General features: G+C 43.2%; 1 protein-coding gene across 1 annotated transcript; it reads right to left on the bottom strand.

Moving 5' to 3' along the window:
- Positions 1-14895: 14895 nt before the first annotated feature.
- On the bottom strand, positions 14896-24128 carry LOC103774381 (alpha-1-antiproteinase 2-like). Its single transcript, XM_008941782.1, has 6 exons — positions 24099-24128; positions 23186-23285; positions 18611-19276; positions 17679-17949; positions 15797-15944; positions 14896-15137 (listed from the first exon to the last, which is right to left on the bottom strand). Exons 3-6 carry the CDS (start codon positions 19257-19259, stop codon positions 14943-14945), a joined length of 1263 nt encoding a protein of 420 aa, XP_008940030.1. The 5' UTR covers positions 19260-19276; positions 23186-23285; positions 24099-24128; the 3' UTR covers positions 14896-14942.
- Between the last annotated feature and the right edge of the window lie 1915 nt (positions 24129-26043).

Here is a 26043-nt window from a genome sequence, read left to right as displayed (position 1 = left end):
GCCTTCTGAGCAGTAAAACACCACACAGCATATGGGTAACACTCTGCCAGACTATACATGTTCAACAGAGTGATTTCCTGGGAGTGGGTTGCCAGTGTGCCACACTGGCAAAATTGCACTTTCTTGCAGTGTAAGACAAACCTGCCCCGGGACCAGAACAGACAAGGGCAATACACATGTACTGCAGCCCACTTGCATCTCTGCTGGGAGCTTGTGCCAGCACAGTGCTGAAGCTGGGCAATAGGCAACTGATATGGCAGCAGTTGAGCTAAAGACTGTCTGTTCTCTAATAGACTAGTTGTTTTGGATAAACATGCAACTCCACAAAACTTGGCAGTGATTATGTAGTCCAGGTTCTCATCAATCTGTTTGTCAAAGGCTCTGTGACTCTTGAGTACCTTGGGCTAGAGATGGCAGAGCCAGGCTCAGCTGCTTGTTCCAAATATTCAGAGGGTTTCTTGTTACAAGCCATTTTCATCCTTTTGCAGTTCTTCTTGGGTTGGAAACACCTCTGCTTCAGTGACTGCTTTTCCTCTTACTTTCCCCAGTTTGGTTCAGGAAGTTTTCAGGGTCCAGTGTCCATGGAGCAACCGGTCATCTTAATATTTGGTTTGTTTTGCACCAAGATTCCCTGTGCTATGGTTCCTTCCAGTTACAAGCTCCATGGTACAGTAGGAGTGCTTGCTTAGGTAACGCCTCTGTCTCACGTGCCGTGCCCCATTTTATCAACATTGGTAACTTGACCACAACTGAGCTTCAGCTATGAGTTAAGATGGGTGTAATTGCAGTACCAGGAGATCAGGTTCTGGGAAGGTAACTGGTGGTTTAGTTAAGTGTATCTGTACAAGGTTTCCAGTAAGTGATGTTTTGGAGCTGAGTTTCTTGCCTTCCTCAAACAAGGTAGTGACCAAACGGATATGTTTCACTCGAGGCCCTGTGAGTTTCTGTCCTCAGCTAGTGGCTACTCGTTTGGTTTCACAAAAGCAGACAGCGGGTGTTTATACTTGTCTTGATGAGATAAGTCAGAAATACTGTCCAGGCTGGAGTCTGATAAGAAGAATTAAGGTATAAAGTATTAATGTAGGAAGATATTTGGACCAAATGTGATATAACCTCTTCCACATTTCTTAGACTAAACGAAATACCAGTGTACCACGAGGAGCAAGAGATACACAGAGGTGATTTTCAAGGGTCTCTATTTTTCCTGAAGTCTCACTGTAAAATTACTCATAGCACATAAACTAACATGCTCTAACACTTATAAAACAGCTCTTTACACAGTCTCTTGAACACACTCGTTCCATGAGATGATTCATCAAGGTGGCTGCTGCTTCTCCCACTTTCAGAGTGCACATTATAATTGAAATCAGAGGATGCAAGCACCCTAATGGCACCATGCCTACACTGTAACCTTGACCCTTTTTGTAGTGAACTAGGCCTATGCAGTTGTTCATATGGAAGGATTCTTGTGGTGAAAACATCTTTGTAAAGCACAAATTCCTGTCTCTCACCTGGGGTGGGATGGGAGCATTGCTGTACAAGACAAAGCAGTAAAGCTGTAGTATTTTATAGCATAGGGTTGAAGTACCTTCTTTGTATTTTCAGCTTCAACTTTCAACTTTGTATAATGGTTCTTAAACACATGAATAAAATTATAATTGTCTGTTAATAGGACATCTTACTATGGAATGCAAAAAATGGTGAAACACAGAGTACTACTATCAGTTTTCAGTAAGAGGTAAAACAGTCATCCAGGAGGTGTTGTGGAAGTAGCATGAATCCTACTTTATTCCAGGGGTTGGAGTAAATGACCTTTTAAAGTTACTCCCAGTCTTGTTTCCTGTGATTCTTTGACTCACAGCAAAGGAACACTTTCATTCTCGGTAATTTATTTGGCCTGTTTTTACATACAAGAATTCAAGAGCCGCAGCAGGGGGTGGTTGATGTTTGCCTAGTCCCTGTGAAGCCAGCAGGTGTCATCAGAACCTTTATTTCTCTGATGGGTAAATTTGTGTGGACATCGGTCCTTCTCTGTGCCTTAGTGAGTTTGTATTGTGGGGCAGGACTTAAGCAGGAGACACAAACTTAACAAAACCAGTACTGGAAGATATTTCTGTCCTGGGAGGGCACCTCAAAGCTTCTCCAGTAGATATGAAATGCAAGCACATTTCTATTTTAAATTCCAGAAAAAAAAAAAAATCGAGGAATTACAAAGTGTCTAAGAGATGCGTATGTCTAAGGGGAAAAAAACCATTATTGCATCTTCAAAGTGGCAGAAAATATTGATATCAATGACTGCTGATCACCTGAACTTGTAATATGATGAATTTTCCCACTATTCCATATCCAAATTCCACATCTACATGCACTGCACATGCATTTCCTTACTGCTGTGATAATCAAGTTCCTGTGACTAGCAGTCTTTGACTGTCTGACCTGAAGCAATTACCTGATGTAATGAAGAAATCTCTGCACTTTGGCCTCTGAAAGACAAGCAAAAGATGCCCTCCTGAACTAGTGAAATGTGCTGAGGTTTACTAAGTACCAAATGAGTACAAGTTGGTGTTACCCACATTGCCCAGAGTGGCTGACAAAGAGCTCTGCATTGTGGGATTTGTTGTTGTTGTTTTTTCACAAAGTATTTAAGCAGAGGTTAACTTTCATAAAGGACTTGCTCTCTTTGTTCAAACTGCTTCAGCACCCTACTCTACCTGGCCTTCAATAATACAAGTCAGTATCTGTGTGCTTCTGTTCATTTCTGCATGCTGGTCTTGGGACCACTCCCTTCCTCAGGTTTTTAAAGACAGTATCTGAGTTTACCTGAAGACAATAAAACTAAAGTGGAGAAGCAGGGGCCAATAAACAAATCTTTAAGGAGACTTGAACATTTTCTTCAAATACCACATGAACCTGTCATGTGGTAACAACATAGTTCCTGTCAGTTTGAATTAAAAAAATAATAAATTACACACTGCTACATACAAGAGATGCCCACAATGATCAGACCAGAGACAGTGGATACTGGTGTCTATTACTCGATTATATATACTACTAATTTTCAAGAAACAGACATATTATACTAAAAATCCACTACCAGTTGAAAATTTGTAACATATATTTCCATTGTTTCTTTCCCATAAGGAAAATATTAAGATGATGAAATAGTTAAAGGGACAGCACCCCCTGTATGTGAGCTGTGTGGGGACTCAGATATGGTTTTCTTTATGTTTCATAAGAATATTGGATTTCATATGTGGGCAGTGCCAGATGTGAGGTGATAATTATTCAGTTACTTAAGCACTAGTGTCACCTAGCAACCTTACTCATCTTTGAAGTGGAACTTTTTAAAGGATGAACATACATTGCTACTGAGAATAATATTTATATTAGAAAACTGGTTTGGGAAATGGAGTACATACATTAATCTCTTTCAGTCCTGATGGGAACCAGCTGAAAAATGTATAGTTCTTTTGAGAGGTTTCCTTTAGACTACTACAGCATTTGGTTCCTTTTCACAATTCCTGATAATTTCTGACTAAAGTGCTATTCAGCTTTGCAGCTGTGACTCAGTGAAGTTTCAGCTCTTATTTTAAAGGAAATTCTGTCTCACTATTTCCCCTCCTCTCCATTCCATTTTATATATTTTTAAAGTATTATCTTTTTTTTTTTATCCAATCTGGCAAAAACATAAAGGTCTGAAACATACCAAATTCATATAGATTCCATGAAGCTGAATAACCTAAAATCTAGGGCGGAGTCACTTTTACAGCCTGCACTGTGGGAGGACTGGTGAGCTTGCCTTTGTTAGACATCAGACAATCCACACAGAGCAGCTATGGAAACTGGGTTTCACTGACTCTGTAGGCCAGATAACTATTGCTATAGTAAAAAAAAAAAAAAAAAAAGTGCATAGGTTTTCATTTGGATATTTATGCTGCTAAGTTAGGCCCCTCAGTGTGTTGAGGGTAAGTGAAATCTTAATATTCACTTGCTGGGTAGCAAAGTGTAGTGAGATATGTTCATGCTGAGCAGTTCTTGTATCCTCACCTAAAGTAGGACAGGACAGCTGGAAGGAGATGAGAAGACAAGAAAGATAATCAAGCTAGCAGGAAACTGACGTTTTATTGAACAGTGCTCAGAAATAGTAACTGTCCTTGGAGACACTCAAAACCTGGCCCAAGATTTCACCACTCCATGAAGCGTAACTGGTCATTCAAGGTCTGTTATTTGGCCAGTGGCAGCATTTTGGCCCGTGGGTGCACTGGCAATGCAGTCGCTTTGGACGCTGACTCACTTGGAGTAGGAGCTTGTGTTCCCATGGGATGTGGACCCAGGGCCAGCATAGAGCACTTTGACCATCAGGACCTCTGTGAAGATTCAGCTGTCGGTTAGGTTTCTGTGCTGCAGCCATAAGCACAGTATCAGCACTGCTCTAGATGTCTTTTCTTGGAAAGACTCCCAGTCTCCTGCAGTCAGGGTTTTGTGTCAAATGGAGGCATTTAAAAGCCTGTAATATGGTTTGAAAAGTGATGTCTCCAGTGTGGAAGCAGTCTTACTGCAGACACTTCCCGGGTCTGTGGCCAGATCAGAGTAAGTCACTGAACACATCAAAGACATCCTTCTTATCTCCCAGAAGGCCTCATCTAGCATCTTGAGTTGTTCCTTCTTAGTCATTTTTGACTGAAAGCACCTATTTTGCTCCCTGCATAACGAACAGTTTCTGGATCCTGCTGAAGTCGCTCCATTCTGAATGATAGTGACCTTGGTTATCGGCTGATTATAGAATGAATATGAGATTTCTGCATCATATAATTTGTCTTTGATGGTGGTATTCAATTTTCTTTTTGGCATTGTAATGAGCATGGAAGCATTTGCATTGACAGGAGGTTTAAATTACAAGTCAGCACCCATTCTTCTTCAGTGAGCAGTTGTGTCTTCAAGTTCCAGTCATTGTCCTTCTAAAGGACAGCCAGCCCTGTGGTCAGACTTCTTGTCAGCCAGCATTTCTATTTAGCAGAATATAAATGTAGGGTAAATATGATATTTCAACTGCATTTTATTGAGCGGGCGGCTATATTTAACAAGGCTGTGTTCTCTCTGACCAACAGGAAGACAAGTGCTCTTGTGAACACCGGTGCAGCAATAGCATAAAATTGAGGACTCTGTATCAGGAGAGTACTTGACAACAGACTTCAGTCTTTAGCATCGTGGTTCATTCACTTGCCACCATATCTTCAGCTTGACCTTAGTTATCCTATAGATTAGGCACATCATATCCATAATACACATTAGATCTAAGCTTGGACATAAAGATGTTCTTCAGTCCATTTCTATGGTAAGAATATGTCCATTGGGCCTGCTTTGATACTTGTGGTAGGTAGGGCAGACCTGGTGATAATCTGCCTTGTCTGTACTCCATAGAGGTTGGACTGTATGGTGTTTGCTTCTAATCTGCTCCAGACATCAGCTCTCAACTCCTTCTTAGACTTGTATGTGATTAATGTGTATTGACAAAGTTCTCAGATGCTCAGATTCCTACTATTGTGTATCAGATCAAAATGTTCTTCCTAGGTAATGTGTAAAATGATGGGCTGCAGGAGAGGGATGCCCACTAGCAGACACACTGGAAGCACTAAAGAGAACATGAAAAAAAAAGAGAACTGATGTTTTTCATTTGCAGAAAGAAACCTGTAAGATACAGAGCATTGCAATACTAAAGAGGAATTTTTTTAAGTGTGGATATGTTTTATTGTTGTATCAGTAAAATTTAACTGACATAGAGCTGTCCACGTGAGGAAATAATGCAGCGGAACTGCGATGCAAAAATGTTACTACCCTAAATCCTTATGTGGACTTTCATGCCAGCATAAAAGTAACAACTTGGTTGAGCTTAAACTCTCTGCCAGGTGAGAAATTTAAAAGGTTGTCTTACACTAAAACAAAAAGATTCTGTAGATAATATTTTCATTCAAGAATCATACTGCTTTAAACTAATCCTTTAGATCATAGCAGAGTCTTGTTCTCGTGTACATACCATTTTAATGTAAAGGTGGAACTGTTCATCAAATACAGTTTTTGGAAATCAGTACAACTGTTTCTGCCTTTTGGACCCAAGTTCAACACAAGCCTTGGAAAACTCGGTTTCCACTGCTAGCTAGCACCAGAGGAGCAGATAGACTGCTCACTATGTGTCTGTGTGACCCCCATACTTCCCTGACTTTGCTCTTACCTGAGGTGTGCCCAGACCAGCCATGGTGTGATGAGTTTTGAATTCTTCCTGAAAGCTTAGCCAGCAAGAGACCCTCTGTAGAAGTAGTTGTCCTGGTACAGCTCGTGCCGCTCAGGGGCAGTGACATAAACAGTCTCCATATGAAGCAGTTGTATAATGACATAACTATGACTTCACCGAGCAGGCTGTGGTTTAAACTCTCCTTACTCAGACGAGGACCAATTTAGTTATTAATTGTGCACATGCTACAATTTATGTTGATAACAGAATATTCTTGAATAGTTCAAGTAGGTGTGATAGATCCAAGTGCTGAGGGCACTCTGCAACATGGTACTGAAAGCCTGCAAACAAACTAGCTCTTACATATGAGGTTGCAAAAGCAAAAGCTAAGCCAGGCTGGAGATTTTGTCCTAAGAATTTATGAAATGCAAATGCCTCTTCTCTTTTTCAGTTCTTCTGAAAAGAAAAATAGGCTGTGCAATGGAGTCTTTGCCCAGCTTTTTTTTTCTCCCAGTTTAAAATCAAGCAATAGGGCATAGAGGTAGAAGAAGTATGCAAGGTCAGCACGCTCACTGCAATGCAAACATGAGAGTTATCTTAAGTGTACCCTGAGAGACTGGAAAACAAAGATAAAAGCTAGCGAAGCATTTTCTCATAGCATCTCCACTGTCCATTGAACACTTTTGCAACCCCAAAATATGTGTGTGTGTGTGTGTGTCTGTGTGTGTCTGTGTTTGTGTCTGTGTCTCTGTGTGTGTCTGTGTGTGTCTGTGTGTCTGTGTGTGTAATACAATGCCAGTGAACATTGCTAAATGCCGGGACATCAAGCAAGCAGGTGCAGAGCTGGACCTGGGCTGTGTCCCTCTGCCCATCCCGTTGCCAGGGTTTGCTCAGGAATGCTGGTGAATTGCAGTCAACCTGAAAGCAGACCTGGGGAAGGAAGTTGACAAGAAAACAGGCCTTACTGGAGCACACTTCACCGAGGGAGGCCCTTCTGGCAAGTCAGGTCAAGCAGTGCCAGCGCTGCTCAACGGTGCTGTGGAGCAGGCAAGAAGGAGGAGTCCTGAACCCCACTGTTCCTTCTGTAATCTCAACAGTAATGCATTTGCACTGGGAAAAATAAAACTCTGTTATGAGGTGCTGTCATCACAGTTTCCTGGTAATCTTAAAAACACCCAGACTTTGTGCTGCCTTGTCATACAGTCTTGATGACTTTCCCATCTGAGCAGGGTGTGAGTCTCACCTCTTGAAGGATTAGTGAGCCATTGAGATATGCCTTCTGTTGGTAGATGTAACCTGTGCTGGTTACAATAGGATGCACATAGTAATCAGAACTAAGCTGAAACAAAATATGCTGCCTGTCTCAAAGTGTCATTTTTTTATTCTGTAATGATATGGTGATCCCACTTGTCATATCCTAAAAATGTGAAGTGTGCTTGCATCAGGTTAAAGGGGACATTTGAAAGCTGGTATTTCTTCTGCAGGAGAGATCACACCTCTGAATGTGTCAGTAAACAGTTACACTCCTGACTTCAGACTTCCAGCTTCATGGAAGTCTCTCCTTTTCCATGCCATGCCCATCCGTGCTACCTGGGGAAGGACAGCACGGACATGGGCATGAGGCAGGTGACACTGGGGCTCTTGCATCATGGTCAGTGGCTCTCTGCTTGGCAGGAGGCTGTGAGCTGCAGCCCCATGACTCCTTCCACCCAAGCTTCTGTTTATCTTCAGCCCTCACCATAGGGATACTCTCTGTTTCTTGATCCAGGTGGCCTTGCATGTAGCCAGGCTCAGCCTCTGCACTGCCAGTCCTGGTGGCCATGGGCAGAAGCAGACCAAGGTAGCTTCTCATGCTAACTAGGGAGACTGAGCTTTCCTGCAGCTGCCAGATTAAACACACTCTTTTCTTCTTGAACTGTGTGTTTGTATTTCACTAAAACCTGGAATCATTAGGATTTTTTTATTCTGTGACCAGAGGAAGATGACTTCATGAAAAAAAATGAGCGTGAGATCTGCCTGTTTGGGAAGACTGCCGAGTCAGCCAGGATTCCCTGACCGATGCCAGTGGGATACACGGGATGGCATCACCCTCACTGCCTGGCAGGACAGGCTGAGCCCATTGCCACTGCAAAGCCACTCCAGAAGTCTCTCTTTTCCTCACTACTGTATGAGGAACTCAGGATATATTTTGAAAATAAATTGCTCTGGTTTATATTGCTAAAGCTATTGTTAAAGTTTTGGATGTTATACAAATATTAAGTCATGCTAGACTTTTACCTGTGGTAAAATCTGTTATGTTAGTTAAACAGTTATCTCCCTCACTTTGAAGCCAGCTATTTCAACACACTACATACTCTGATAATCTCTCAGCTGCATGGTTTAGGAGGGAAACAGTTTCTCTGCATAAAAATCCATAGCAAACCTAGTGATATAAAATAATGGATAGAACTAGACCATGCTGTAGCACAAAGTATTTCAAATTCTTATGCTCAGGTTGCTTGCAGAGCCATCACAAACACAACCAGATTCTCATGCTGGTCTCCTACAACCAATGACCTGCACAATCGTGTTCATTCCTGGCCTGCCACAAGCTGTCCTTAAAAATGCTGGCTGTCATCAGTGCGTCAACGCCAGCAAAACTGTGTTTCAGTGTCAGGTCTGGTTAGAGGCCCAGTGCTCTGGGAGTGGTGATTTTGACACATGTGAATGATCACACAGGGGTTTTGCCACAGCAACTTCTGTAGCTGTCACAGAAGGACACTCACAGTCATAATTTTTTTTCCATTAGTTTTTAGCTGTGATTTCACCTTCTCTTGGTGAGCTGCTGTCCCTTGTCAGTGAGTAGGGCCATGCTGATGCCTTCCACTGATCTCTAGCCGACTGGCTCGGTTACTGAAGATAAGACAGAATAAATAGTGATGAAATCTTATTTCTTATGGCTATCCAAGAAAAAAAAAAGGTGCTTTTGGTCAAGTTGCTAAATATCTAGTAACTGAATAACAGAGTATCGGTATATCAGATAAGATAAGGAGGCAAAGAAAATGAGTCCTAGTGATGCCTATCGTACAGCCTTCCTCACTTTCCAGACTAACCAAGTGGTTTGAAATACTGTCCATGGGGCAGGTCTCCTCTGACCACCTCACCGGAGCACAGGGGAGCCTGTTAGCTCCACAGCAGTCACCCAGAAGGTCCTTGGGCTGTGGGTCACAGCCTTCTGGCCGGGGATGTTCTCTTGCACCCAGAGGGAGCGGGGTCAGTCAGGGTCTCCTTCCTGCAGCTGCCCAGATGACCCTCTGAGACGTGGACAGCCCTACGCCAGCCTTCCCCTGCGTTTTTTGCAGCCCAGCTGTGGCAAAAAGCTGGAAGTCCTGTGGTCCAACATGTGGAAGGACAGGCAAAGGTCCTTGGAAAAGGATGGGGACCTGGCTGGCACCCAGGACTGTCTCCCTGCCTTGAATCACTTTTCCTTCTCTTGCACCAACTTTTGCCTTTTGTTCCATATTAGTCCACAAGGTTTTAAGCACTCAGCAGCTGGCAGAGCTCACTGACTGACTGCAAAGGACTGTGTGTGCCAACACATTGGCACTGGGAGAAGTGACCTCTGGGACCCTGGTATCACTCTGTGAGGCTGATCTTGTGCTAAAACACTGCCTTTCGGGTAAACCCTCCTGCTCAAAATATCACAAAAGCTGGCATCCAAGGTAGCTTTACCATTTCCTTTCTGGACCCAGCGTATGGTCACATGTGAGTCTCTTGCATGTTTCATGGGCTTCTGCTTCCCTTCCTCTCTTGGTAACCTCTGAGATCATCCTCCCACAGCTGGGGTGCTTGCATGCACCATGTTCTCTGCTTCTCTGTGGAAAAAAAACATGCTTTGTGTGCAAAGATGAGAACTTATCAGAAGTGTATTTAAAATATTAACACCCAAGAATTGTTAGCCTCTTTACAATACTAAGACTTATAGTTCAGATTATGTATAGTTAGAATTTACACACCCCGAAGTTTTAGTATTGTCCCCGTTCTCTGGTGTTAAGCTCACCCTTTCTCTGCTCCACTGGTTCCTCAGGTCTATGGCTTCAGCCCTAAGGGAAGGAAGTGGCAGGATGGCTGCATCCTGCATCCTTGCTGGGAGGTGTATGAGGGTGCTGGGTGCGACCTCCGTGGTCTGCCTGGGGTCATTTTTATCCATTTGCTTGCATGCTATACTCCTTGCTCTTCCTTCATTGGTTCACAGGTCCATATTACATGTGAGTTTACTACCTGTGCTGTGTTTTAGGTACACTGGGTACTCAATCTCTGTTCTCCTGCTTATCCCCTAAACTGGTCTTGCAGCACTCCCAAGGCTGTTATCCTTTGGTGACCAGTAACTGAACACTGGTGAGATATTTATAGTCCTGAGGCCACTAGTATCATCCTGTGCCTGTACTCTCAAGTCCCCTGCTATTATCTGAAGTGTTGGGGTTTAAACTCCCAGCTCTGAACAAGGGTTGGCATAGGGTTGATGTCCACAACCACATAACAAAGACCCTCCTGATTGGCTTCACCCAGGGTCTGGCCAGCCTTGGGTGGGAACTGATTAGGAGATCACAACCAGGTGCCCCCACCTTCCACATTAATTTGGAGGTGGGGCAAGAAGCCACATCTATAAGAGCTGACTGCTTGGGGTGAGGTTGGGAGGTTTGTTTGTGAGTTCTTGTTATTGAAGGGGCTCTCTGGAGCAAGTGGAGTTCCCAGGGTGGTGGGGTAGCATCATGGTTCGCTCTGGGAAACTACTACAAAATTGAATTTTTGTCTGGCTGATTCCATGTCCCATGGCATGGTTCCTGAGTCAGCTCACTCCTTTCTTCATACAATATGCTGTGAGTGTGTGCATTGACTTGGTCCTCCTTCTGGTTTTCTGTCACTTTGGGCCTCTGGTGTATGATGTGGTAGTGGAGGGAGGAATTTGGCTGCTGGTATACCTGTTAATGATAATATCTTTCTATACTGGGCAAGTGGTCAGCAGCAGATCATCCCACAATGTGCATACACTTTCATTTTACATTCTAGGGCCACAGACACTTCACTCTGTGTGGAATAACTGCTTGTTCTTAATATCTCATGGTTACAGAAAATCTATATGTGTAACAATGTGTAAATGTTATACCATGCAATTGTATGTAGCTATGGAAAACTTTAAATAAATTAAGTAATAGCACATGATTGCTGGATAATTACTGTTACAAAGAGGCTAAAACAAAGCCCTAGGCGGGCCTGGACAAGTCCAAGCAAAGCCTGAGAAGTGCAGAGCCCCAAGGCCTGTGCTGTTAGTTTAACACAAAACAGGTAGCTGTGTTGAAAGGGACAACACTGCTGTATTTGTAAGGCTAAGGGTTATGCTGACCCAGGTCTGTCTTCATGCTGAACAAAAGCTATCAGATTACGCCTGCCTAAAGTGTAAATGGGGAGTTTCTCCATTGACTCCTCTTTGCAGCAGGTCTGAAGGATATGGGGTGGGAAATGAGGGGTTTTTTGTTCTTGTCCGCCAGGTACAGCCTTGAATGGTGGTGAGAAAAGAGTAAAACGTACCCCAAATACCTCCTTCCAGAACTGGTGTGTGAGCTGGGGGGCTGTTGCAGCTGTGGGACGTGGTGCTTGGAGCAGTCGGAGGCTGTTGGGCCAGTGGCGTGGCCCTGGTGCGATCAATGAAATGGGGATTTCTGCCTAGCCGGGAGACAATCGGATCAGCCAAACCTGGGATCACCACATGCACAGCCATAAGTCCTGTCCCCACACTCATTAGTTGTGTCAGTTGTGTCAACGGCTAATGAACCTGGTCATTAATTGCTCCAGAGATGTGCCTCTGGCTTGTTTGTATCCACATATTGTCTGTTGCCCGGCCTGGGCGTAGCTCGGTGTCCTGGAGCCCTGCCTGCCTGCCCAGCCTTCCCGACCCCACCGTGAGCACCCTCCTGACGCTCTGTGGGAGGCAAGGAGCCCCGCTGCCTCCCCATCTCTTGGGAAGGAGGAGGACGGGGTCTGCTGGTGGAGCAGGCGCTAGAGCCGAGCCAGCAGCCTCCACCTCCCGCCTGAACCGGCAGCACGGGCGGGTGGGAGGGAGAGAACGTGGTCTGCAGGGGAGAGGGTGGGAGGCCGTGAAAAAGATCTGCTGCGGAGAGGAAACACAAAGAGCGAGCGCAATAGGGAAAATCTCTTTGGTGTTGCTCGCGGCGACACGAGCAGGATTAGGAGAGTGGGACTTGGTGAATGGTGAGGAGAGATGGGAACAGGCCACCTAGCAAACAGCACAGCACAGACGTGGGCAGGGAGCAAGCTGTCTGCTGCTCTTTTGTGCTAAGTGTGGTGCCTGCCTCTTCTTCAACACTATCTCTGGCAAATCTTGCAGTGGAAAATCACAGCATCATGTCAGTACAGCAGGAGCTGTTGCCTGGTTGAAGCAAGTCTGGCAGATGGCTCCTAGACACCGATCTTGACACTGGCAGGAAATCCCCCGGGGTTATGGCAGACACTCCTTGTCACCACTGCTCTGTCTTCCTGTCGCTGGCACACGGGTACCACAACACCCACTGCCCCTGCAACCTCTGCAACAGATTTTACAAACACAGGGAGATCATATAGGAGGTGCAATGAGAGGGGAAGCACAAGCTGCAGGGTGCCAGTTCTGTGTGGGAGCATCTCTGCCTCTCCACCTCCCTCCTACAGCCCTGTGGGCTCGTTTCCCTGTAATACGGGAGGAAAACAGAATTCCCACATCTTGCTTCTAAAGGGGCACGTGTCTCTGAGAACAGCAAGGTGCTGAGGGTAGCAAAGAACAGAGTCTCCTTTCCAAAATATGGATTAACAGCCCACAAAAGCTGATTTAGCTGACGTGCAGGATTCTTTTAATCTTCAAATCTCTGCCAGAACCACAGAGGGACAACCCTCCTCCCAGTATGCTGTATTTCTAGTTATATGTCTCCATCCAAAATGGTTTACAAGTGCGTTAGCATAATTTAGCCTTTCAGCTGCATCTGGGACCTTTGTTTCTTCCACATTTCTTGATGTAAACTGAGGATCACTCTACTAAAATTATGTCAGTTTTTCAATTAGTGCAAATTGATGCAACTCTAGGGAGTTCAATACGTATTTAAGGGTCTCACCTCTTTGAGCTCTCTTACCCCTAAAGATTTCAGTGCTGCTTTGCCGAATGCCCTCTCTTTCGGAGGAGCTGCCAGCAGGAGTGGTGGCACTAAGACTGACCCCATCAATCCTGTGCGGGGCAGTTGTACCTCAGGAAGACAAGAAACCTGCACAGTCAGAGAGGGGGCCTTTGGACAAAGCCACCCAAACAGGTGGAGGTGAGGGCAGGGAGCAGCCAGGAAGATGATGTAACGCACACGCATCTCTTTCTTTTCCCTGAGAGTCCTGCCATCGACGCCTATGAGCTTCTCATGCTCCTCTTTATACAGAGATTGTGTCTGTTTAGTAAAAAAAACCACTGTCGAGCGCCATGCATGAGAGTTAACAGGAGCTGTTTAATAGGAACACAGAACTTTCCCTTTGACTGTGAAAGGGGAGTCACTGCTTTTCACGAGGCTGATAAAATCACACTTGCTCTTCATTTCTGAGGTCACACAAGACCACGCTGAGGCTGTGGTACCTTCCCAGGCCATTTGGCTGCTCCCAGCATGATTTCTGGTGCCGTGGCACCATTTCAATTCCTTTCAAAAAACACAGCTGTAGGCAAGAAAAGGGCAACTCTGCTCTTTCTCCTGCCTGTTACCGAGGCAGGTCTGTTGAAAGCGGTTACCAGCCAGCACTCAAGTGGCTGGCTGTCATACCTCTGTGCCTGCCACCACCCCCTGAGTCAGGTGATTTCCTTATTGGGTGCTCCCTACCTACTTTTAAAGCTGTAAAATGACAGCACTTGAAATATCCACAATTCTGTTTTCCACAAATGGCAGCTGACCGTATGCTTACGTTATTGCATTTGGATACCTCACCTGCCCACCCAGCTACATCCTCCTTCTGACCACTGATGGATAAACGTGTGAGAAGTCAGCTACTCACACAAAATATCAAAGTCTGTCAGATTGGAAATATATGGTTGAAAGTCTTCAGGTTCAAGGGCAGATTTGATCCTCTTGTTCTGTTTTGAGCTGCAAGAAACTCAGGAAGATTTGCGACTAGATTAATACTAAAAATGATAAGAGGTTTCTGGTAGAGAAAGCAGGTTTCTTTCTCTGTTGAAGACAGATTTTCACATTCCCAGTGCTGTCTCTGTTAGAATCTTCAGTTTCCCCTGACCCTGCACTCTACATCCAACTTCCTATCTCTTGTTTACTTATTTATGGTAAATTACAACCAATTCTTCTGTGTTTGCAGGAGTGTTAATAATATTTTATCTACTATTCTGGCTGACAGCCACATATTAAACAGGACTCTTCCATTGTAATACAAATCTCTCTCCCAGAATGATGGCAAATCTTAGGTCTTTCCTTGGCTTTCTGTCAAATGAAAGAAACATTCTTTGCTAGCTGAATTAAAAACATTTTCCTTGCTTCCTTTTAAGCAAGTGTTATGGTCAATACCAATACTTTTTGATAGTGGCATGGAATGAAAACTCATGCTAAGAAAGAACCATATATTAAGCTGGTATAAATGGAAATAAATCACATCATGCAGTTTCACATCTTCTTTAATCAGTAATAGTAAGCAGAATTCATATGTCACTTCAGCTAGTGATAGTCGGGTTAACTATTTTTCCTATGAAGAGCGTACTGTTTGTATCTCTGTCGAAAATCATCATGAGGAAGGGGTGGTTGAATTCAATGGTTGGAGGCAGAGCCATTGTCATTATTTCAGCAGCAGTTGCTGCTGCTGCCTCAGTACCACTCTCATCAACATCCAGAGCAGCCTTATGAACAGCCTAGGAAGAAAAAAAAATACCCAGTCATTCTGAGCAGACAACAGCCACCTGAGATGAGACAGACCCCTTTTAAAGCAGCCCTCCTTTGGAGGATCCACTGAGAAGTCAGTAGAGGCAGGAGAGATGTGAGCTGTGGTGTTGTGGTCATGGTACTTTCAATGAGGACAGGACAGAGCTACAGAAATCTAAAAAAAAAAAAAAAAAAAAAAAAACAAAATAAAAAAAGACCTAGACTACCAGATTATTTTTCCTCTATCCCAAAGGCTGGATGAAGAATGGTGGCTCCACTTCTAAGAGTTAGTCTGCACCTCCAGAACTGAGTCTCTAGGATGGGAGCACAGGCTGTGGCTCCTGTGTGCCCAGGAGCATTAGTGGTTCCCCTTGAGGAGCTGGGGGCTGATGTTTATTTCATGTTCCAGATATCTCCCAAGAAATCTTATCTGATACCAGTCTTGGAAAAGACAGATGTCCAGCAAACTAATCTGATCTCCACTGTCACCGAGGGTCAAACTCCTCTTATAAGCTTGCAGGCTGAGCCCAGGGTGAGCCCAAATGCCAGCAAGCTGGGAGCTGCATTTAGCTGGTGTTTCTGTGTGCTACCACAGAGGAGTTTTGGTGCATGCTTGTGAAAGAAGGGAGACAAACAGGCATGGACTTACCTTAGAAACCTTCAGCTCTGGGGTGCCGGTGATGCCAGAGAGATCTGCCTGGTTGGTGAACAGATCCACAACTCCCATCTTGCTAAGGATATTTGTTATTTCATAGCTCCCAGAAATAGAAAATTTGGGGAAGTAGAGGCTCATAGGGCTGTCACGTAGAAGAGAAACACAGAAAGTGGTGAGGAGGGTTTTTCACCAAGGTAAATGATGAGAAAGCTGTGTAATTCCCATGAGTGTCAAACCCCAGCAGGCTGGGCCGAGTGTACAACGAGAACTAATACAAGCATTGGTGATTTTTATGGTGATACAGGTACTGTCATTTTTCTTCATAATAATAATAATAGTGATGTCTATCAGGCGTTTTGCTTCAGCAAATCTGGAAGCCCTCTGTAAAGTAGAACAGTGATGAGAGCACCTCTTTACAGCCAGACATGATGAGGTGCAGAGGTGACAGCCCATACCAATCAAGCAGGGGGAGACCTGAAGTGGACCCCAGACAGAATCTGCTTGGGGAGAAGTGTGGCAAACCCCAGCATTCCAAAGCAAAGCAGTGTTTTTAGTCTGGCTCCAGGGAAGGACTGTGCCCTGCTGATTACACCCTTTGGACACCCCGTCCTCTGTCTTCCTCCCAGGTGCTGGACATGACCGAGTTTGCCTTTAACTGTGTGCTGTCTGTACGCAGCTCCTTCTTAGTGTGCTTTCTCTTGGCTTTCTCTTTGTGTGCTGCCTAGGGATCCATGAAGCCTTGAAGTAACCTCAAGTCTTTTGCTGTCTCACCCAGAGACAGCTTGGGTGGAATACCAAAGCAGACAGGCTCCAAACCTCGCTGCTGTAGCCTGTCTGCGATGCTGCCCAGCGCACGCAGGAGATGATGGGATCAAGTGTATTTGCATCAGCATCAACGTAACAGTAGAACCGAAATCACTCTGGTTCTCACAGACTTTCCCATGACAAGCTAATTCCTATGTTGATCTTGAAGGAACTTGCACCAAGAATTGTTAGGTAAGGGTTTTCCTGATTTTGCAGCTGAGAGTTATATATTTTAATTTTTTTTACCTTTGAGGTGTCATGTTATTAGTTCATATCCAATTTGCTATCCATTATGTTTTTATTAACTGTGCTGGCATTTCTATAATGATGCACCAAGAATCATGGGGGTGAACTGCACAGCCTTATTAGTTGTGAATCATGGCAGAGCTGGGCAATTTAGGCACATATTAACTTGATATTACTCATCTACTGGTGCTAAGATCTCTTCCCTCCTAGACAAACAAGGCTGTAAAACATGTTAGCTGATGTTAATCAATGGTAGGAGCTAACAGAACCTCATTAGAATTTTATAACTTCAAAAACAAAATGCCAGAAAATCAGGACACCCACAATTAATCAGTGGCCTATTCTGACAACCACTGGAAGATATTTGTGTAGGATGCGTATTATGTGTGCATACGTTGCTACAAACTGTCTAAGTTATGGTTTATTTAAGTTTTAAACATCTGTCTAAGTCATGGTGTGTTAGTAGATATATGAGAGGTAAAACACAGTGGCTGAAACCTCAGTATGGGAGAATTGCTTTAAAATTGCCACCTTCCCATTCAGTCAATGGACTCTTTTAGAAACACCAATCTAGGCTTGCTATTTGGGACTCCTGGGAGCCCATCAGGGTAGTCTCCAGTCTGCTGAGGGGAGCAGCAAGTCACTCAGGCATTAGCAAGAAAATAGTTAAATACCAACCAGCTGCAAGATTTTTACAGCTCGGACTCACAAGCCAAAAATAACCCACTCAATTCCCAGAATCAGCAAGTCCGTAGTGTTTGCATTCCCCAAAAAGAAAAAAGACTATAAATCTAGGTGCTGCTGCAGCTGACTGGCAGAAGATTACCTCTGGAAGAGATTGTCTGACCATTCCTGGATGGTTTCCTTGACCAGAGTTTGCTCTAACTGCTTCATTTTCCCTTTTGCTGGCAGAACCAGAAATGCAGTAGCACTCCCATTATAATGAAGCCGTACCACGGTGCATGACAGCTCCTCATCAAAATAGAAGTCGAATCTGCCCGTCTGGTGCATCATAGGGACTTTCACAGTAGTTTCAGCATCCACAAAGAACTCCCTTTCTTCTGTATGCTCTGGTTTAAAAGGCTTCTCCCAGTTGCCTGATACAGAGGAAAATGCAACTGAATATCCGATCCCAACATAAACTGATTTTTATATAACTAGTAATAGTACTCACCTATTTGTCTGTTTGTTAAATTCAGAATTTTCAAACTGAAAATTTTAAAATTAGCCTCTCAGTAATACAGGAATCTTTTACCTAGTCAAAAGAGTGAATTAGCTTCCAATTTCACTCTATTTTTTCAGACGCCAGTAAGGAACTAATTACACATTTTCTTTGTGCCTCCCTCTGCATTTCTGTTCAGGTGATCTAAGTGGTCATTCTGTAAGTTGTCATTTAAGGGCTTACATGACATCATCTCTGTACTCCTATACTGTATGCATTTCATTTCTATTGACTTTAATAATTCACTGAAAATTAGGAGAACATGGGGCAATCAGAGTTATGGCTAAACCCACGGAAGTGAGAAGCTGCAGCTTGGAGAAGAGCTCCTATGGTTGACACAAAGAGAACCAAGCCTGCATGTCCCCCAGCTGCCTCCCCATGCCAAGCAGGGTCCTACCACCTCTCCACCACCTCCAGGATGCCATCAGGGGCTCTTCTGGCCCAAGAAAGAGTATCTGAAATTTCCAAATGAGATAGCTGACATTAGATCTGTTGATGAGAATGAATGATGTCAATGTGAATCCTAGAGGACTTACCTTTAAAGAAAACAAAGCTAGCCAGAAGCATTACAGTCTGTGTATCCATGTCCTTGACCAAATTAGTAATTTTCCCATGTGTTTTCTTCTCTATATAATCATTGATCTGCTTCTCAGCCTCCATGGGATTGTTAAAGTCAGTGGTAAAAGCCTCCAGCTGATACAGAGCTTTGGCATCATCTAAAAACTCTTTTAGAGGTTTCAGCTTCTCTGTTAGAAAGATGACGTTCCCCATGTTGAGCTGGACGCCACTCTCAGGATGGCTCAGCATGTGTATGAGGTTCTGGAAGCCTTCATGTATCTCTTTCTTCTGAATCTCTGTAAGGTTGAAGGCGAGTCCTTCCAGAATCTGAGTCTGAGTGGTTGATCTAGCCCCTAGGGCCAACATTGCAAATGCGGTGGAGATGCTTACAGGAGAGAAGAAAATGTTCTTATCAGGCGAGTCCAGCGTAACCTCTTTAAAAAACTGAAATGCAAAGTCAGCATTGTTTGGCACTAGTTTGAGGCAAGCGATCGCTTCACTTCCATGATGCTTGTGGTGTTTAGGTTCATTTGGATCATGTCCATTGTGGTGGTTAGGTGGGAGGTGACCATGGGCAACAGTGTGAAGACCAGCCAGTAGCAGGCTTATGTAAAATGTGGTATTCATCTTCTTTTAGTAAAATCCTATGGAAAAAAAAGAAGCTATTACTAAGGTAATTAAATTAATGAAATAGAAATAGTTATTCTCCCATTCCCACTGCGTAAGAAACCTTTTAGCTTCCTTTTGTCCTCCATTTCCATGTTCTCCGGCTCTTGCCAGATTTTATTTTCCCAGGCTTTCTGACAAGTGTCCACCAACTTTTTCTGCTACCCTCCTGCTAAATACCTGCAAAGGCAAAATTCAGCATGGATTAGCTGAATACACAGCACCCTCAGCAGGCCAGAGAATGGAGCATATCCCATCAGAAAACACAGCATGGCTAATCACTGGAGGGCTCAACACCACCGTGCTTTTGACTCTAATGGTCTAAGATAATTCCTGGGAAGCTCATCGTAGAAGAAATCTGGATGTTTTGAGAGTAAAGGGAGAAAGAGGAAATTCATGCAAGTTGGCAGCGATCAGTAGCTTCATACAAAAACAATGGGAGCAAACAGGCATGAAGGACATCTTTAAATAAACTTTTGGTCAGATTGATAAGGCACCTATTTCCAGAAAGGACAAATGGCAGTGGCTGGTTTTTTAGTAGTAAACCAAGTATAAAGCCCTGTGTCTCTAAGGAACAGTTTCTCTTTGTTTCTGAATAAAAATGATGTAATTTTTTAAATAAGAACCTGAAGTAATGTGTTGTCTTTTAACAGACAAACCAAACTATTGAAATAGGTTTGTTTTCAGCACAGCAGAAGAAGTCAATGTCATTAACAAAACTAAGGCTGTATTTTTATCAGATGTATTACTGGTCAAAGGGCAATAGATTTATCAGCCTGTTACACTTGGCTGTGGTAGCTCCGTTCTTTTGATGAGCTGCTGCTCTACACTGCAGAACTCTGACAAAGGGACATTGGAAATGTGGATATGAATGTCTCAGTGGGCCTCATTTCTGAGGAGGATTCTAGGGCATAAAAGCAGTGGGAGAATTGCAAAAGATTTGGGGAGATAATGAGCCACATTTGTTAAAACTTGTGCGAGGAGAGATGTATTAAACCACTTGCACCTTTCTGCTCTGGCATGGAGAGACTGTCGTCAGAAAGTGCTATGCTTATGATCCTGCTTTCTCCATAACATCAGAGGGAGCAATTTGTATTAGTTGTATATCCAGTTGCAGTTAGACCTGCATAAGAACAACAAAACATTTCCTAACTATAATCAAATATTCAAACATTTATGTGTTTGATACAAATATTTCTAAAAAGCAGGCCTATTTGCAATAAGACCTACTGTGTTGCTGACAAATAGAAGACCAGAAGGGTTCTCTAATAACTGCATTTTCAATTACTCTGCATAGTAATTTAAATTCTAGTTTGGCCCCCTCTGATTTTGACATTGAAATGATACTTCTCAATACACCTAGCTACTTGTAAATCAACATAAGAGCTCCAGTTCTGAATACTTAAAACCACTATCAGTGAGCCAATATGTTAGTCAGACCTTGAAAAAAAATCAACTCTGATACAAAGGCATCAGAACTAAGCCTATTCTATTTCCACATATCCAGCAGGCTGATTCAGAAGCTGCCTTTGGATAAATTATTCACTCTGAACTATTTACTCAGCTGTAGTCATAATTTATTAAGAATAACATGAATGCCAAAGAATGAAAACTTTCATTTTAAATGTAAGTCACCACCTGTTCCCTGTCTAATCATATTTAATATTTATTATAAAACACAGGAGCTAGATGGACTTTATAATATATGTATTGAACTGTCAATTTCTATTTCTTTGGAATGCAAAGTAGATATGGAATTTGACTGGCCTGGCCTCAGAATTATGGCTGATGAATATAGCATGATTTTGGTGTAAGGGTTCTGTAAAATATTGGTTACAGTTTTTGGAAGGTATTTTTTCCTATCCTGATATTTCTGTTCTATGTAGTTATGACATGTTTGAATTCTGTGGTTAATTTATGTACTTCCATAGAACTAATATCATTTTATTACAGCTCTGAATTCACAGATAATTAAATACAATCTGAATCTGAATCATCCATCTGTTACTCAATACTGGCCAATCACAAACAAACAAGACTCAAGAGTCAGCCCTCACAAAAACCTTGATAATGGTTGAGTTTAAAATCATAAGTTTATAAAAGACTCAGCAGCTGCAGTTTGTAGATGTCTTTTTTGTTAAGCTGTGAAGATACAAGTGGCCCATTCTCTTAGGCCCCTTGGAATATAAAGTTACTTTGTGCAGTTAGAATTTGCATCCTGTAAGCCTCTAGAATATGATTTGGGAATGTTACTTCATACTTGTTACTTATTATTCCATTTGATATTATAGGTTAGTAAGTGATCAGCCAGTGATAAATTGACAACAAAGACCTTCATATTGAATATGAAGCAGAAGATGCAGATTGTCATATGATCTTAATGATTGAGGGATTTTCCTACCAGGCAGATACCAAGCAACTGATTAAAAAGCGAAGAACTGAGAATCTGTGCTAAAATGTCACTAGGAAAATCCCTATCTGAAGGGGCTAATTTTGCAGGAAGCTTCCTATGTTTGTCCATAAACATGAGAGTAGAAGTGGAAAGTTCTTCAATTCTAATTCCAAATCTACTACGCTGACTTGTTGAACAGCCTGGAAGGAAACCTGTTTAACCCTCTGTCTCTTTTCTTCTCTTTGTCTATGCTATGCAATGACAATATATTTGTGGTATTCAAGAAAAGATTGCTTTCGTGAAGGTCTTCCATTCAAGTCAGACAATGGCACAAGAGCATGCCAGCACCTGGCGGACAGTGTTCCTTTAAGCATTTTTTCTGTAATAGACTTGGTGGTGACATGTGTTGAATATATTACTGCTTCCCTATCCATCTTCCCTACTGTGCAACCAAGAATGGCAGTACTTATTTTGGACAGTATATCCTAGAAAGAAAAATGGAGAAAACTGGGATTATCTGAAGTTACCCTAGAATAATTCCACAAGAAGACCTGACAGTGAGCTGGACTAAATTTTCTAACTGACAGAACTTTGTGGATATAGCTAATTTGTCCACTTTAGGGATGATTTTTATCTTTATGATCTGGAGAGACAGTTCTGAAGACAATTTTCTGCCTTTAGAGTCCAAGAGATGAATATTCATCCCATGCTACTCCCATAAGGGTTCCTCACCAATAATCTCATCTCAGACAACACGAAAGTTTGAACTGCTCAAAAACATATGCAGGAACAAAATAGCCAAGCTGTTTGCTCACCAGATGGTGCTGCTTCCCTCCTAATTGCTTCTAAATGCAGAAATCTGAGCAACCTGTTTCCTGAAAGCTGTGCTGTTACCAGGCACATCAAGCCATGCCCCCCCCCCCAGTGGTGTCTGATGAACTAATCTCAGCTACTCAAGGCCATATAAAAAACAAAAATTACCAAAGCACACAAAAAAAGTCACAAAAGACAGACATGAATAGTCACATCTGTGTGTGAGAAAATAACCTGAGAAGCCTTCTGTTCAGGGCTGCCTGCTCACAGGAGCACCACAAACTCACATGTGCTTGCCTGGCTGGCCAGGAAGGTCTGTGTGTACCTCATGGTATGCAGCTAGACACACTCAGGGGGTTTTCCAGGCTGATCAGCTAGACATTATCTTCTCTTCTGATTCAGGTTCGATGCCTCTGTGCATGAGGCCGCTAAGAAGATTGCAAGCACAAGCCAAGGGTATTGGATTCTGCAGAGAATCCAACCACTGTGACTACTTCATTAGAAGTAATTCCTTTTGCAGCAGAAACATGGTAGCCAAGTTTACACTATCCTCTAGAAACGCCTGTGATTGTTCACAGTTCCTGGTGTCATCTGTCTTCTGTAAGACACCTTAGCATTGGAGAGCTCACCCAGAAAGTGTACCCTCCAAGAGTGGCATCACTTACTTCCAGGCCTCCTTTGCCTGGAAACAGGTGAACATGAGCTTTCACTTTTTTACCAGGCCACCATCAGTATTTGCTGTTGAACCTCAGTTACTGTGCATACCCAGGGACGAAACATCGCTGAGGCCAAAGGATCAAAAAGAAGACAAAAAAGAACCAGTGCAGTGGTTAGGGCAGGCAGGTGGGACAGAGGAGATTTTCTTCTCTCTGCAAAGCAGCAGCAGTCCCAGAACAGATCAGACCGGGTTCCCAGTTTCTACTTTCCCGTGAGCACTTGATCCCTGCCTAGTCTCTGGCTCCATGGACATTTTGGCCTCACTGTGAGCTTAGCTCCCCTGAGCATGTGGTGAACACCATTTTCTCTCCTTCCCTCTCAATGATCCTGTAATCTGATGGTTAGAGCAATAAGATGTCTCATGTAAAAGGGAAGCAGACCTTAGATATCCCACTCCCTAAGCAAGGATATTTCTTGTAGATTCTGAATATAAAATTCAGCAGAATTACTTAAAAGAATCACTCGGTGACTGATAAAAATAAACCAAACCTCTAAGCACCCATCTTCAGGCTTTTCATGGAGCAGAGCCTATTTCCTCTAGCAGGAGGTACACCTGCGAAAGACTCACTTTTAGGTGCTTAGAATTTGCTGGCTTCAAAGACCACCTTGCTTCCCTGCAAGGCAAATAGTCTACTCTAGCTTTTAGATTCTTATTCCTCCTGCCTGCCACCTGGGAATGTGCAGGCAACTCCATTCCTAAATTGAGATGCCTATGTCCTTTATGTGCAGCTGACCCAGTAAAAGCCTCTTGATCACCGAACAATTGCTAAGACATATTTCAAGGTAAGACACAACTCTGGGAAAGACTTAAAATCAATTGCATGCAGGAAGATGATACTTTTGAAATCTTTATAGGAAACAGAAAAATCCCTACTTACAGAAGCTTCCAAGGATCCTGCTGTCTTCACTAGGACTACCCTGCAGCTGCCTCTCTTATTTGTACTGTTAAATAGCATTATGAAAGCAAAGAGTCCCCTAGAAAACATTAACCAGGGCAGACAAGTGTTATTACTTTAGGAATGGTGCAGAGTAAACAGTGAAGACAATTTTTGGGGGGAGGTACCTGATTTTTGCTGTATATGCATGGCCAAACCCTGCCTTTCCTTACAAAAATCATGAGTCCTCAGGCATTTCTGTAGTTCCTCCTGCTGGGAATCCAGCCCGTCACTCTAACAAACTCTTCGCATGCATCATTACCTTTTGTAAACTGCATGAATTTCTACAGTAGAAGTACTGAAATAAGTAAAATTAAACACATACAGATGCTAGACAAGAGCCTAAGGAAAATACAGCTGGATGAATGCTGTAGCCAGATCTTATCTCAGTATTTTGCACAGAGATATTTTACTTCCTTTACACCAGTTTTTAATAGCTTTTATTTGGCATACTTGTTTTAAATCATATAATATTTTTTAATTCTCTGCATTGCCATTAGTAAGGGTCAATTTCTGGGCCCTTATTTTAATTTTGACCTTAAAATTAAAGCAGTAGTGCTGATGTTTGTTGTGGTTGAAGGTTGCTATAGTGATGACAATGTGACGGCAGAGATGAACACTCAGGAGCCGGCGGCAGTCAGCACACCCCAGCTGGATTGGTGTCACCTGGTACCTTATCCAGCAATGGACTGACGGGGACACTGTTGTCCCGTGGTCTACGAATCTGTACTGGCACAAGGTGCAGGCTCTGCCACAATGTAGGCAGGGAAGTGTCAGGCTGATACACCAGAGCATGCATTCACACAGAGGTAGACCCATATGGCCAGGTCACTCACATCTTACCTGTTCTTGCCTTTAAACCAAACTCCATGCAGGAGGCTGTACTACTGTAGCATCCATGGAGGGTCAACCACAGGACCTGTGCCAATGTGGATATAACTGTGGGATGTGAAAAAACTCCTAGGTCAGTGTCCAGCTGATCACCTTCCACCCAGGAGGAGGAGCAGTCCCTTGGGAGGTAGAGAAAGTGCTATACTCATATAATCATAGAATCTTTTAGGTTGGAAAAGACACTTAAGGTTATCAAGTCTAACTCCAAAGCTAACACTGCAAGTCCACACTAAAAATATGTCCTTAAGCACCATATCTACAGATCTTTAAATACCTCCAGTGATGGTGTTTCCACCAGTTCCCTGGGCAGCCTGTTTCGATGCTTGACAACCCCTTCCATTAAGAAATTTTTCCTAATATCCCACTTAAACCTCCCTGGTACAACTCAAGGCCAATTTGTTAATTGGGAGAAGACACCAGCAACCACCTCACTACAACCTTTTCTCCCATTTAAACAACTTCAGTTCCCTCAGCAGTTCCTCATAAGACATGTGCTCTAGATCTCTCTCCAGCTTCATTGCTCTTCTGTGGATGTGCTACAGCACCTCAGTGTCTTTTTGTAGAGAAAATACCTTTTCTTGTAGTGTACTTTAAGGGAAGAATCTTTCAGAAAGAAAAGCTTTACAATAACAGGATAACTTTTTGGTGGGCTTTTACGCTAGGACATTGCTCAGGGATTAGGAGCAAACAGAAGCATTTATTTCCCCATTTTTCAACATGTATCCTTGCACATGTGAGACTACCGGTAGACGCAGCATGGAGGTTCCATGCATGCAGGGCTGTTGGAGCTGCTGCAAATCCTAGTTTTCCTGGCTTCTCCTTTCTTTCTCCTCTGCAGGCCTTTCTTCCATTCAAAGGTAAGCAGAGCAGTTCAGTATATGGGTTTTGATCCAGGCTGCTAGAAAATGTGTTTCAATTGTTTACCAGCTGGTAAAACAGCAGCTGGGTACCTGCAGCCTTTTTTTGTTTAAAGTAACAAATGAAGACAACTTCTGAA

Source organism: Merops nubicus, unplaced genomic scaffold, assembly GCF_000691845.1.
Source record: "Merops nubicus isolate BGI_N331 unplaced genomic scaffold, ASM69184v1 scaffold16316, whole genome shotgun sequence".
NCBI classification, from domain to species: domain Eukaryota; kingdom Metazoa; phylum Chordata; class Aves; order Coraciiformes; family Meropidae; genus Merops; species Merops nubicus.
Note: the sequence above shows the minus strand (reverse complement) of the source record. Positions and strands in the feature narration are given on the sequence as shown.

What these genes read in the sequence shown, in the direction of transcription:
- LOC103774381 (XM_008941782.1), bottom strand. Translation starts at nt 19,259, where the DNA reads ATGAATACCACATTTTACATAAGCCTGCTACTGGCTGGTCTTCACACT. An exon ending in TCAGACAATCTCTTCCAGAG is followed by an intron (nt 15,945 to 17,678) that starts GTAATCTTCTGC and finishes TCTACGTGACAG; the next exon opens with CCCTATGAGCCTCTACTTCC. An exon ending in CAGAGCTGAAGGTTTCTAAG is followed by an intron (nt 15,138 to 15,796) that starts GTAAGTCCATGC and finishes TTTTCTTCCTAG; the next exon opens with GCTGTTCATAAGGCTGCTCT.